General features: G+C 39.3%; 1 protein-coding gene across 4 annotated transcripts in view; it reads left to right on the forward strand.

Annotated features, from left to right (window-relative positions):
* The window catches only part of ylpm1 (YLP motif containing 1), a 78,833-nt gene that overhangs the window by 2,063 nt on the left and 61,291 nt on the right, over positions 1–15,479 (forward strand). For 3 of the 4 annotated variants that reach the window (XM_016991315.2, XM_062968311.1, XM_008124123.3), the window contains exon 2: positions 12,642–12,881. The exons of the other annotated variant lie outside the window; for it this stretch is intronic. In XM_016991315.2, the coding sequence (XP_016846804.2) occupies positions 12,642–12,881 (240 nt within the window). The remainder of the gene's footprint in view (positions 1–12,641; positions 12,882–15,479) is intronic. 4 annotated transcript variants of the gene reach the window in all.

The raw sequence follows: 15,479 nt of genomic DNA on the forward strand, positions 1-15,479 counted from the left end.
AGCTCTTTAAGCCGTCCCTCATAGGGCTTGTTCTCCAGACCTGTGATCATTTTAGTCACCCTCCTCTGGACACATCTCCCTGCAATTTTGGTGCCCAGAATTGGACGCATTAGGAACTGCAGAACATTTGGAACTGCATAAGCATACAAGAAGCTCAGCCTCTCATTGAACATCGAGAAAACCAAAGTGCTCTTCCAGAAGTCCCAATCCCACTGCAGTGCCAGAAATACAGCTTAATGGTGTAAAATGTTGACTATTTCCACTACCTTAGCAGCCACCTCTCCACATGTCATTTTAATGGAAGACATTTGGGTTACAGCTAAGACAAGGAGTATAAAAGTTTAGCATAATTGTGGAAGGTGTTCATGGCTTGAATCATTAGCCTGAAGTGTGGTTGTATGGCCATGTAATAGCACAAGCATGGGCAAACTTTGGCCCTCCGGGTGTTTCGGAATTCAACTCCCAGAATAATAATAATAAATTCAGTGTGATTGATTGATTATGTTGTGTTATTCCTCTTTCATTCTTTGTGTGTATACACATATTTTTAGAATGGACAACTCATTTTTTTGCTTGTTTTAACTGTTAAGCATCATGTACACTTAAGAGTAGAGCTTTCTAAGCTTGTGTTAATGTATTGGCTGCAGTGCATAGATGTGTCACGTGAACGTAACAAGAAACCTCTGACTCTGTTGTTAAATAAGCAATAAATCAATATTTTCATGATTGTGTTGCCATGCATTTTGTTATTACAATTTGTGGATGTGTCCATATCTCATATAAAGGGCTGGTTTAACCTCCAGTTTGCTAGCAAAACTGAATCACTGTGTTGCAAAATGATGCCTGTCTCAAAAGTGTGTTGCCAACATGAAATGTTTGGAAAGCCCTGAAATACAGAATAATTATTCTGATTCATCCTGTTCCTGGTTTGAAAGTATTATTTATTTATGTATTTATTTGCTGCATTTTTACCCCACTTTATCTCACCCCAGAGGGGGCCCAGGGCAGCTTCCAGTTTGGCATATATGCAGTGCCACATTAAAACATAAAAGCACACAAATACACAACACATTAAACATTAAAACCAGAAAATAAAGCTTATGAATACAATTAAATAACTATTAAAAACATAACATCTAGTCCCGCAGTCATAGTCCAAGCTGAATGTTGTTGTTGTTGTTCTTATTATTATATGTCATGTTTAATTGTACGGTACTTACTTTGAAAGGAGTTGTTTTATTCCAGAAACTTCATTTTGTGGTTGAGACTCTTGAATTTTAAACACGTGTCCTTTATTTAATCTCTGTTTTGTGTATATTAATATGTATTTTATAGAAATACATTTTAATATGCGTATTTGTGATATTTTACAATGTTTATGTGTTTTAATTATTCTGTAACCCGCCTCGGGCCACGAGGAAAACTGTTGTTTGTCTTAATTTGCTTTTCATTATTTTATTTCAATACTAGCTGTGCCCGGCCACGCGTTGCTGTGGCGAAGTCTGGTGGTATGGGAAATAAAGTATTGAGGAATTGGTGGTAGTTAAGGTCAAGGGTAAAGGTTTTCCTCAGACATTAAGTCCAGTCGTGTCTGACTCTGGAGGTTGGTGCTCATCTCCATTTCTAAGCCGAAGAGCCAGTGTTGTCCGTAGACTCCTCCAAGGTCATGTGGGATGACTACATGGAGCGGCGTTACCTTCCCGCCGGAGCAGTACCTATTGATGCACTCACATTTGCATGTTTTCGAACTTCTGGGTTGGCAGAAGCTGGGGCTAACAGTGGGGGCTCTCTCCGCTCCCCCAATTCAAACCTGTGGCCTTTCGGTCCAGAAGTTCAGCAGCTCAGCGCTTTAACACGCTGCGCCATCAGGGGATATTATTTCCTAAAGGTTGTGAATATACAATATTTCTGATTGGTTTTTTTTGTTTGTTGGAGGCAAGTATGAATGCTGCAATTAGGAAAAATGATTAGGATGTAATGGCCTTGCAGCTTTAAAGCCTGGCTGTTTCCTCCCTGAGTGAATTTTTTGTTGGGAGGTGTTAGCTGGCCCTGATTGTTTCCTGTCTGGAATTCCCTTGTTTTCAGAGTGGTGTTGTTTGCGATATTTTATGTGCTTCTACTGTCTGTGGCTCTGAGAAAACAGAGGATTTTCCAGACTTTGATGATGGGAATACTTTGTTGGGAGGTGTTAGCTGGCCCCGATTGTTTCCTGTGTGGAATTCCCTTGTTTTCAGAGTGGTGTTGTTTGCGATATTTTATGTGCTTCTACTGTCTGTGGCTCTGAGAAAACAGAGGATTTTCCAGACTTTGATGATGGGAATACTTTGTTGGGAGGTGTTAGCTGGCCCCGATTGTTTCCTGTGTGGAATTCCCCTGTTTATTTACTGTCCTGGTTTTAGAGATTATATTGTTCTGCATTATTCTATCCCAGTAATTATTTCATATTAAAGAAGAATCTCACTTATCCAACATTCGCTTATACAATGTTCTGGATTATCCAACGCAGTCTGCCTTTTCATAATCAATGTTTTTGTAGTCAGTGTTTTAAATTCATTGTGATATTTTAGTGGTAAATTTGTAAATACAGTAGAGTCTCACTTATCCAACATAAACGGGCTGGCAGAACGTTGGATAAGCAAATATGTTGGATAATGAGGAATTAAGAATAACCCTATTAAACATCAAATTAAGTTATGATTTTACAAATTAAGCACCAAAACATCATGTTAGACAACAAATTTGTCAGAAAAAGTAGTTCAGTACACAGTAATGCTATATAGTAATTACTGTATTTATGAATTTAGCACCAAAATATCACGATATATTGAAAGCATTGACTACAAAAATGCATTGGATAATCCAGAACGTTGGGTAAGCGAGTGTTGGATAAGTGAGACTCTACTTTAAATACTACATAGCATTACTGTGCATGGAACTACTTTTTCTGTCAAATTTGTTGTATAATATGATGCTTTGGTGCTTAATTTGTATAACGATTACCTAATTTGATGTTTAATTGGCTTTTCCTGAATCCCTTCTTATTATCCAACATATTCACTTATCCTGCCGGCCTGTTTATGTTGGATAAGTGAGACTCTACTGTATATTGATAATCTTAAATTATCTGCTTAGAACTGGATTAAATGAGGCCCCTTCTTCACAGCTGTATAAAATGCACACTGAAGTGGATTATATGGTAGTGTGGAGTCAAGATAATCCAGTGCAAAGCAGATAATATAAGATTATAAATGGGTTATATAGCTGTGTGGAAGGGCCTTGAGTCTACACTGCCATATAATCCAGTGCAAATTAGATAATCTGTGGAAGAAGTCTAAGTGAGGCCTAAATCTGCCTGTCCCCTAACCTGGCTGTCCCTTGGTTGCTAGGCAACCAAGTAGGCAGAGAATAGTCCTCTAAACTGGCAGCAATTGGATAAAAAAATTATTGCTCTCCCTCTAATTAGGACTTTATTTTTCTTTTCTTTTTGTTGTATCAACCTTGAGGCGTGGGTGATGGGTTGTGTTGTCAAATTTTGAGGTTGGGGGGCCTGTACTTTTGTTGTTTTGTGAATTGCCGTGATGCCATCACTCTTTTATATATATAGATTAATATCAAGTCAATACAGTGTCTATGGTTTGATATAATATGGGGCATTGTATTGGTTAGTCCTATTTTGATAGTTATTCTCAAGCAACTAGAAACTACATTTATCTGGTATCAAGAAATCCCCATTCGTGCCAGTTAATTGAGAAAAATGCTGCACTCACAGAGCTCAGATGGTGTTGTATTTCAGTGTCAATGTTGACTTTTGTGAAGAGGTGGCTGCCAAAGTAGCGGAAATGGTCTACATTTTCTATTGTTACACCATTAAGCTGTATTTCTGGCATTGGAAAGGGATTGGTTGGTGCCTGCAGAAAGGACATTTTGGGCTTCTCGATGTTCAGTGAGAGGTCAAGCTTTTCATATGCTACTACAAAGGTGTTTAGAGTGGCTTGCAAGCTTTCTTCTGAATGAGCACAGACTAAATTATCATCAGCACATTGGAGTTCTATAACAGATGTTGTTGTGACCTTAGTTTTGGCTTTCAGTCTAGTGTGGTTAAATAGCTTGCCACCTGTCCAATAAAGGATTTCCACCAGTGGGTAGCTTCCCATCAACAAGGTGCAGTATCATAGCAATGAAGGTGGAGAATAAGTTTGGGGCAACAACATATCCCTGTTTGACACCTGATTCCACCTTAAATGGGTCACTTTGGGAGCCATTGCTGTCCAAGACTATTGCCATCATGGAAGAGCCACAGGATGTTCACAAACCTATCAGGGCATCCAATTTTTTGCAGGATGGTACAGAGAGTACTGCAAGTCACTGTGTTGAATGCTTTTGTATAAGGTCAATAAATATCATACAATGAATGCATACAACCCTTCCTTCCCCCATTACATCAGCTCCACTGGCTACCAGTCAGCTACCAAGCACAATTAAAAGTGTTGGCTTTAGCCTATAAAGCCTAAACGGTTCCGGCCCAACTTACCTGTCCGATCGCATTGCCCTCTGTGATCCACCTCGGAGGTTAGGATCTTCTGGGGAGGCACTGCTCTCGATTCCACCTCCATCGCAGATGCAGTTGATGGGGACAAGAGACAGGGCCTTCTCAGTGGTGACCTCTCATCTGTGGAACTTCCTCACCAGCAAAGTTAGATGAGCTTCCTCCCTCCTGACCTTCAGAAAAAAAGTTAAAACGTGGCTTCGGAACCAAGCTTTTGGACAGTTACTTGTAGTTTAGTTAAAAAATTATGACTAATGCAATGACAAATTGGAACGGCAACGGATTACGGCTTTGGATTATATGAATTTTGATTAGTTGCCTTTTTTAATATAGAGATGTTTTTAACTTGTTGTTTTAATGTGTTTGTGATTTTATTTTATGTATGTTGTGACATCAAGTTTGTGCCTTTTGTAAGGCGGCTCCAACTTCCCTACATGGTGAAGACGGGATATAAATGTGGTAAATAAAAATAAATAAATAAATGTGTTGTTGAAGGCTTTCATAGCCGGGATCACAGGGTTGTTGTATGTTTTCCGGGCTGTATGGCCATGTTCCAGAAGTATTCTCCCCTGACGTTTCGCCCACATCTATGGCAGGCATCCTCAGAGGTTGTGAGGTACCTCTAAGGATGCTTGCCATAGATGTGGGCGAAACGTCAGGAGAGAATACTTCTGGAACATGGCCATACAGCCCGGAAAACATACAACAACCCAAATAAATAAATGTTCAGATGTTGATTTTCTTCCCTGCATTTTTCTTGGAGCTGTCGTGCAGTGAAGATCATATCTACTGTTCCTTTGGAGGGGCGGAAGACATTCTGGGAGGATGTCTTCTGAGATAGGTAGAAGGCGGTTTGCAAGGATTCTTGCAAGGATTTTCCCAGCGGATGTTAGAAGGGAGATATGTTGATAGTTTCCACAGTCTATTATTTTCCCCTTTTTGAAAAGAGTGATGGTGGTGGCATCCTTGTGATCTGCTGGGATTTTTTTTAGTTGCCCACACTTTTTTAATGAGCTGGTGGAATTGTTGTATCCACCTCCTTTAAAGATTTCAGCAGGGATCCCATCAGGTCCACTGGCTTTGTTATTTTTTTAGTTGGCTTTGCTGACTTCCTCAAACTAGGCAATGCTGCAAGCTCATCCCTGGTTGTAGCAGGATTTGCAAGAGAACCCCATTGGAGCTGCAGTTAAGAAGGTCATGATAGTGCTCATTCCAACATAGTTGAATTTATTTTTTTATGCTTCAGAAATTTGATTCCATCTGATGAGTATAGTGGGTGTATGCCATGATTTGTTGGGCCATAGATGACCTTTGTGGTGTTAAAGAATTCCCGTACATCATGGACATCTGCAAAGTGTTGGATTTTGTGAGCCTTTTTTTCCCCACCAGATGTTCTTGAATCATAGAATCGTAGAATTGGAAGAGACCTCACGGGCCATCCAGCCCAACCCCCTGACAAGAAGCAGGAACACCCCGACAGATGGCCATCCAGCCTCTGCTTAAAATCCTCCAAAGAAAGAGCCTCCACCACATTCCGGGGCAGAGAATTCCACTGCCCAACAGGTCTCACAGTGAGGAAGTTCTTCCTAATGTTCAGGTGGAATCTCCTTTCCTGTAGTTTGAAGCCATTGTTATGCGTCCTAGTCTCCAGGGCAGCAGAAAACAAGCTTGCTCCCTCCTCCCTATGACTTCCCTTCACATATTTGTACATGGCTATCAAGTCTCCTCTCAGCCGTCTCTTCTACAGGCTAAATTTTACTGTTAGCTGGACACCAAGACCAGTTCTCTGGTCTTTCATTGGACTTCAGCTTTTGTACTGGTGTAGATCTCTTTTTTAGCAGTGCAGTTAGTGTCTCTCTGGCATATTTGGAAGGCTTTCCTTTTTATCAATAAACTCTTAGATCTCGGTATCATTTTAATCAAACCAGTCTTGGCATTTGTTAGTTTCGTATTCAATGGTTTCTTCACAGGCTGTGATGACAGAGGTCTTCAGTTTATTCCAATGTTCCTCGACATTTTCAGGTTGTTCTATGGGTAGATAATCCTTGAGTGTTGTTTGGAGAAGGACTTGTTTGGAGGGCTCTTAAATAAAGAGCTTGGATGTTCATTTTATGCCTTACCTTTCTTCCTTGGAGTCTACATTTGGGGGCGATCTTGATGGCCATCGTAGATTGAATTAACCTGTGGTCTGTCCATCAGTCATCAGCGCCTGTCATGGCTATTGTGAGAAGCACATCACAGCAGTCTCTGGCATGTATAATTACATAGTCTAAGACAGGGGTCCCCAAACTAAGGCTGCGGCCCTCCAAGGTCATTTACCTGGCCCCCGTTCTCAGTTTTAGACTTAGGCTCACCCAAAGTCTGAAGTGACTTGAAGGCACACAACAACAACAATCCTACTTGACTATCTCATTGGCCAGAAGCAGGCCCACATTTCCATGGAAATTCTGATAGATTTCTGTTGGTTAAAACTGTTTTTATTTTTAAATATTGTATTGTTCTTTCATTTACTAATATTGTGCTATGGTAATAATATATTGTGTATACATATAATATTGATAATAATATTATAATGTAATACAATACAATATTTATTTACAGTAGAGTCTCACTTATCCAAGCTAAACGGGCCGGCAGAAGCTTGGATAAGCGAATATCTTGGATAATAAGGAGGGATTAAGGAAAAGCCTATTAAACATCAAATTAGGTTATGATTTTACAAATTAAGCACCAAAACATCGTGTTATACAACAAATTTGACAGAAAAAGTAGTTCAATATGCAGTAATGTTATGTTGTAATTACTGTATTTACAAATTTAGCACCAAAGTATCACGATATATTGAAAACATTGACGACAAAAATGGCTTGGATAATCCAGAGGCTTGGATAAGCGAGGCTTGGATAAGTGAGACTCTACTGTATTACAGTATTTCTGTCCTGCCCTTCTCACCCAATAGGGGACTCAGGGCGGCTAATAATAATAATACAATGTAATAATATTGTATAATATAATAATATTAATTATATATTATATATTACATGTAATATTACTAATAATATTATAGTATATTGGTATAGTACAATATGGTAATATATAATGCTGATATTGTGCTCTGCTAATAATATAATATATTGTATGTACATGAAACTTGTAAGCCGCTCTGAGTCCCCTTCGGGGTGAGAGAGGGTGGGGTATAAATGTAGTAAATAAACACATAAATAAATGTTGTTGGGTGTTTTTTGCACTACAAATAAGGCATGTGCAGTGTGCATAAGAATTTGGGTTTTTTTGTTTTTGTTTTGTTTTGTTTTGTTTTTTTGCCAAATGATAATTTGGCCCCTCAACATCTGAGAGACCATTAACCGGCCCTCCACTTAAAAAGGGTTTTTAAAAACCCTTAAAAGGTTTGAGGACCCCTGGTCTAAGAGGTGCCAATGCTTTGACCAGGGGTGCTTCCATGATGGCTTAAGCTTGTTTTTCTGGTGGTAGAGCATGCTGGTGATGACAAGATTGTGTTCTGCACATTTGGTGAGAAGCAGGATGCCAATCCCATATTTTCCTATGGTCCCTGGCCACAGGTCGAAGTTCCATCCAACTCTTGTATTAAAATCACCCAGAAGGGTGATTTTTGTCCTCCTTAAGTATTTCCGACAGGATGGTGTCCAGCTGACAGTAAAAAATTTCCTTGATGTCTTTGTCAGCATCTAGTGTTGTTGCATAAGCACTTATCATAGTTGCCTGTTGGTTTTTGACAAGGTTAATTTGTAAGGTTGGGAATCGTTTGTTAATGCCAATGGGTGCTTCGAACAGATGCTTCATCTTACTTCACTAATAGCAAAGTCGACTCAGTGTATTCTTCATTCTTCTTCAGATAGTCTCTTGCAAAAGAAGGTGTACAGTAGTCTCCTTTTTCTTCCTTCAGCTGCCCCTCTCCTTCTCTCCAGGTCTCTTGAAGTGCTTCTATGTTGATGTTAAAATGTCTCAGCTCCCTTGCAATAATAACAGTCCTGTGTTCTGGCCATTCATTGTCCAACAATGTCCATGCATTTCATGTTCCAAAGTTCATCTTTCTTTTTTTGGCCACAAGGTGTTGACCTCTCTGGATGTGGCAGTCCAGTCAAGGATAAGAGAGGCAGACTATGTTTAGGAAACCTTTTCTAACCCCTTCCATAGTGGACTGTAAAAAGGGCTGCTCAGTTGTGGATACTGCTGCCAAACTACTCAACTACCACAAACCTTGAAGTAGAACGACTGAATCCATATTCACCGTCCATGTGCCATTCTTTGACTGGGGCTTCCAGATTTCACAGTTCTGTCCCATCGCCACTCACTAATCACTATGGGACTTTTGTTTGTTTGGTTTTAGTTTTAAAAACTGAAATGCAGCATAGTCTTCTACCCAAAATCTAATTTAAAGTCCTGTTTACATAAGTAAGTATTTGCCTAGTAGTGAAAGGAGATCAAGAAAAGTACCAACTGAGCATCCCTTGGAGCCAAGAGGGGGGTGGGGCTGAGAGAAGGCCCTCCCTAGAACATTGTAAAGCTTAGGACAGCTTACATAGGGATATACAAGCTTTCCGATGATGATGATGATGATGATGATGATGATGATGATAATACTGTATTTTTCTATCTTGCCACCATCTCCCCAAAGGGAGATAGTCTGGGCCTAAGACATATTTAGAAATTATAACCAGTAGTTTGAATTGTATCAAGAAACATATCTGTAGCCATTGAAGCTGTTTCAACAAGGGGGTTATGTGCTTCTAAAAATAACTCTAGTCAGCAGTTTAGCCCCATTTTGGATCAGCTGAAATTTCTGAACAGCTTCAAAAGGCAACTTAATGTAATATATGTTACAGTAATCCAAATGAGATGTAATCAGTGCATGTGTTAACCACAACTAGATCTGATATCACCAGAAAGAGGCATAGCTGAAACACTAGTTCTGATGGTGCAAACATGCCCCTGACCACTGCCAAAACCTGGGCATCCAGGTTCAGAGCTGAGAGTAAGCAACAGCCCTAAAGTTTCAAGATTCATCACAGTCTGAATCCAGGATTCAGAAGGATTCAGCATAGTCTGAATCCTTCTTTCCTGATCTGCCTTCTGACTAACCTGGATCGCTTCCATGATTTCTGGATGAAGCTTCTGCTTGTTCCTGTAGTGTATACAGTAAACCTACATGGTTGTGTAATGTGTAGACATGACTTGAGTAGCTAGTAAAAGGTAAAGGTTTCCCCTGAGGTTAAGTCCAGTCATGTCTGACTCTGGGAGTTGGTGCTCATCTCCATTTCTAAGCCGAAGAGCCGGCATTGTCCATAGACACCTCCAAGGTCATGTGGCCTGCATGACTGCATGGAGTGCCGTTACCTTCTCGCCGGAGTGGTACCTATTGATCTACTCACATTGGCATGTTTTCGAACCGCTAACAGCGGCCGCTCCCGCCGCTCCTGGGGCTTGAACCTGGGACCTTTCGGTCTCCAGCTCAGTGCTTTAACGCACTTCGCCACCGGGGCTCCTGAGTAGCTAGTAGTTAGATCCAAATAATCATGTACATTTTATAAATCCTGTATTGTGAATCTTCACATTCTTTGAAGATTCAAAGAATGTGGCCGGGCTGTGGCACAGGCTTGTTAGCAGCCAGCTGCAACAAATCACTCTGACCAAGAGGTCATGAGTTCGAGGCCAGCCCGTGCCTGCGTCTGTCTCTGTTCTATATTATGGCATTGAATGTTTGCCTTATATGTGTACAATGTGATCCGACCTCAGTCCCCTTTGGGGTGAGAAGGGTGGAATATAAATACTGTAAATAAATAAATCCTTAGAATTTCTTCTAATACCTCTTTTTGCCACACATTTCTTTATTGTTTTTCAGCAATGGAAATAAGCTTTCTCTGTTCTGTTGAGGGGGTTCTGTGTAGCAGAGGCTGCACTTGACATTAGTTCTATTGTTGAATAGATGTTGCAACAGACAGTTGTTAATCTCTGAAGAACATCAGTTACAAATCAAAAGCTGTAGCTGGAACTAGATTTCATTGAACTCACGAGAAATTAATTCTGTGTAGAGTTGGGCACAATTGCATTGATAATGATTCGGTAATCATATTCTCTGAGTACAATGTTCTGTTGCTATCTTATTTGGCCAGAGTAATCTCACATGCACACAACAGGAAATACAATGCTGCATCCTCTGGATCTGTGGCTGTGAAAAAATATTGCTGTTGATCTTAAATTTTGCTATGATACTACTTACATGTTAGCATATCATTCTTCTACTGAGCCTCAGGCGTTTATTTTAATAAACACATGTCACAAAAATAAACTAGTACGAACAATTACAAATAGGTATGGAAATGAATCAAATAGTAGAAACAACAGGCAGTAAAAATAGATTAATGTATCCAGTCAGTAACATGAATTTAAGACATTTACAGCATCCTCTGGGCAACGTCCTTGCAAACAGCCTATTCTCTCACACTAGAAGCAACTTGCAGATGGTTCGGAAGCATCAATTGGTACAGAGATGGGCAGCCAGATTACTAACTGGAGCTCCGTACATGGAGCGGACAACTCTCATGCTGTGGCAGCTCCACTAGCTGCTGGTCTGCTTCCAGGCTAGATACAGAGTGCTGGTCATTACCTTTAAAGCCCTAAATGGTTTGGATCCAGGCTATTTGAAGGACTGCATCTCCTCTTATAGACCTACTTGGACACTGCAGTCGGCGGAGGAGGCCCCACTTTTGGTTCCACCCCCGCCTCAAGTGCGGTTGGTGGGAACGAGAGAGAGGACCTTCTCTGTGATCGCCCCTCACATCTGGAGTGCCCTCCCTAAAGAGATAAAAACAGCTCTTTCCCTCCTCTTCTTCAAGAAAACAATTAAAAACCTACTTGTGCACTTTAGCATACAGAGAGGAAGAGAACTAGGGAACGACAGTCAGCTACTTTGCCTTTGATCAGATATTTTCATCGTCCTCTAGCCTTGGTGGGTTGGTTTGGCGCTGTCAGATATTATAGCAATTTCCAACCTTGAATTTTTAAATATTTTTAAAAAATTTAGTGAACCTTCAGGAGTGTGTTAAACTGAGGTTCATGTTTTTATGGTTGAAATAATGTTTATGTTTTTATGGTTAGATACAATTTTATTATGTAACCGTTTGTGCAATTTTAGGTTTTATTTATGATTGGTTTTTGATGTCGGTTGGTGTTGGCATTGGGTGGGTTGTTAACTGTATCCGTGTCTGCTTTTGTGGTTAGGCATTGAATGTTTGCCTCTATGTGTTTTTTTAGTGTGTTGTAATCCACCCTGAGTCCTCTTGGGGAGATAGGGCGGAATATAAATAAAGTTTTATTATTATTATTATTATTATTATTATTATTATTATTATATTGTGTGTGTGTGTGTTTGGCTAGAGCTACACGTAAGAAAGGTACCTGTTCTGACTTACAAACAAATTCAACTTAAGAAACCTATCTTGTTCATAACTTGGGGAATGCCTGTACTCAGTATAACCAGCTTTAATTGTAATCTGAGCTCCAGCATACTAGACCAGCTGAAATTGACAAAGATCTGCACAGAATATGTTAGAGTAGTCAACATGTTACAAATTTATATACCTCATTTTTGCCAGTTAAATTCAAAGAAATGGATAAATAGCATCTAGAAAAATCGAAATCACTATGAATTACAGCACTGAAGGTATCTTTTTAAAAGCTTGATGTTGTCTTTCTAACAATACTGTTCCATTATTAGTTTACAATTATATATTAAAAGTGCAGACAGCTGGTAAAAAACTTAAAACAAGCATGAAGAGCAAGAAAGCAAGAATAGTGAAAAGATCACTAATTAAAATCTGGTTGTAGAATTAAATCTTGATTAGATTTGTGACCTATATTTTCATTGGCTCTTCTAATATTTACTGCAGTAGAAATATGTTGCATCTGGATTTATTTGAGGTATTTAATGCTTTTAAAAATGAGATTTGTTCTCTGTTTTTCAATGACTAATATTGCTTGTTCACATTAAAATTTTGGATATGATATTTTCTTCTAAAATTAGATATTATTGTCCTTCTCATCTTTTCTGTTGTAGGAACAGCAGCAGTATTGGTATCAACAACATCTGCTTACTCTGCAGCAGAGGGCAAAAACACATGCATTGGGACAGCAGCTGCCATCAGTTTTGGGAGCTGTAAAAGATACCCCTGAGCAGAGACAAGAAGAAAGGGGCATTCCCATTTCTGATGAACTTTCTGAGTCTGCTTTGCATTATGAACCTAAATTACCACATCTCAAAGGTGGTGATCTCCCTTTGTCATCTGTTGAGGCAAAGGTATGCTGTGCACAGAGCTGTCACTGTTTTGCCTATTAATAGGGATTCATTTCCTCTTTTCCTTACTTTCAAGTATCTGCTCTCAGTGGAGCTGTCTGAAAACTGTTTGCTTCTAGCACTGTTGCTTTAGAATACAAGAGGAGCTAATAACAGTGCTTTCCCAGTCAGTTGAAGTGTACAGTGCCTTAATTCATGCTTGATGCATTAATTTTGGGTTTATGGCCTTCTCATGGAGATACTATTTTGATTTATATTTTGTATGTGCATCCTGCATTGAGGCTTCAATGTAGGGAAGAATATAAATTCAAATGAATGACCAGAAACCATATCTGTTCAATAGATAGACATGAGATTTAGGCTTCAGGCTCAGGATTTGTGTCTGTCTAGGTATATGACATCATGCCAGTGTGTGAAAACCCTGTGTTCATTTGGCTTTGCCTATCTGTAAAATAGGTTTTGGTATCACTCTGCCTTGAGTAGTAGTTTCACTACCTGAGACCATCACAGAACAAATATAACATTGTATTACACATTATAATTTTTGTGTGCTTTTGAATAGATTTTGGGATTAGGAGTAATTCACATTACTGTATGTGATTATATAGTGGAGAAGTGATTCCATAATGAAATCGAATGCCAAGAGTATAGGTTTGCTTTGGTTGGTCTGAATATGTTCCGTGGAATACGTCTAATTTTTTGTTTTTAGAAGTGACCATCCAGATTTGTCAAGTACCCAAAATAGTACTACAGTGATACCTTGAGTTAAGAGTTTGATCCATTCTGTGACTGAGCTCTTAACTTAAAACCTTATTCTCTCATGCTAATGCTCCCTCTGACGCTAGCTCTTAACTCAAAATGCTGCTTATATATCAAAGCAAAACCTGGGCTGAGTTTCAGATCTTAACTCAAAATGCTCTTAAGTCAAAGTTCCACTATACTAGACAATCTGTATCACATTCACACCCACATACATGTAATTCATACCCTTTGTGTTGTGATTTCTCAAGCAGAATTCCCGAGCCCAAGGATTTTATGAGATTTTGCAAGGAGTTCTGTGAAAGATCATGATTTGTGGGGTGAATGAAGATGGGGTTTAAAAATGGAGCTGTACTTACGATATTTTTATGTAGGGGTTCCCTAAGATTGAAAAAGGTGAGAAGTCTGTCCAACTTATTGTGTTTAATTGCCGGCAGGACTGCTGACTAAAAGGTTGGTGGTTCAAATCCAGGGAGCAGGGTGAGCTTCTATCTGTCAGCTCCAGTCTCCCATGCAGGGACATGATAGAAGCCTCCCACAGGATGGTAAAACATCTGGGCATCCCCTGGGCAATGTCCTTGCAGACGGCCAATTCTTTCACACCAGAAGTGACTTGCAGTTTCTCAAATCGCTCCTGACATGATTTTTTTTAATAATATCTAATTCTTTCTTTTAAAAGTTTTCAGAATTATAATTAATTTCATTTCTTATGGTAGTGAATTTTATGTTAATATATCATATGATATGAAGTACATATCTCTTTTTGCTGAAGCGATACTTATTATTCCTTGGGATCATTTATTCTTTTTGTGTTTGATAGTAATATTCATAATAATTCCTCCAATTTATATGGGACTGAAGTTGACTAGCAAATCCGTAACTTCATAAATGTGCTCTGTGCTATATAGCTCATCTTCTCATTTTCTAATCAAGTTAACTCCAGTAATCTTAATACTAGTTTGGTATCCACTGATAATTTGTTAAGTGCTTTTAACCACCTGTATTATTTTTCCCATTAATGCTAGAATGATAGTTTTTAAAGTTTTCATTCTTCAACCTAATGGCTTGAGTGTGAATGTCTCCACAAGAACTGCAAATAAGACAAAAACGCAGGAGAGAAGCTACACGTGTCTTTGTTGTAGTCCCAATGGTTGCAAAAATAGAAAAAATATGGTGGATTCTTGGGAAAGGGATGTAAGATCTGGTTGAGACTTCACGGTTGCAAGGTGGGAAAAAGATTGAGGGGCTGACATTGTTAGAAGGATAAAGATGTAGGTCTGTGTGTCTACTTTTAGTTGATTAAGTCATCTGCTCTAACTGGAATTCAGCATTTGGTTTAGATCAAAAGAAACTCCAGAACCCATTATGAAAATGAAAACAGAGTAGATCCTCCAATGCTTGTTTTCAGTTTATTGAACAAGAGAATTTATTAAGATGAAAATATTAGTTCTGAACCAGACATGGGAATGACATTTAGCGTACCAAGCTTATTAGTGGTCAAAATGGGGAGGAAAGGCCTTTCTTGTGATGTACATAGAAACACTTCGATAAGGGGGTAGGGACAACCTTCCCCTCCCCTCCCCTCCCCTAGGTCCAGAAACAAATGAAAGGCCTTCCTTTCATCCCAACTGTCACTGCCCTGTCATTGCAGTGAGATAAGAATCAGTATGTGCTGAATTTTGTCCTTTCATCCACAGCCATTTTTTTTCCTCTTTGTGTCATGTAAAGTTTTTCTTTGTGACTGTAAAGTGAGATGTAAACACAATACATATGCATACACACACACTTGGAGAACATCCATTACATTCTGCTCCTAGATTTTATAGACATTTGCATCTAAAT

This window comes from Anolis carolinensis, chromosome 1 (genome assembly GCF_035594765.1).
Source record: "Anolis carolinensis isolate JA03-04 chromosome 1, rAnoCar3.1.pri, whole genome shotgun sequence".
Lineage (NCBI taxonomy): Eukaryota > Metazoa > Chordata > Lepidosauria > Squamata > Dactyloidae > Anolis > Anolis carolinensis.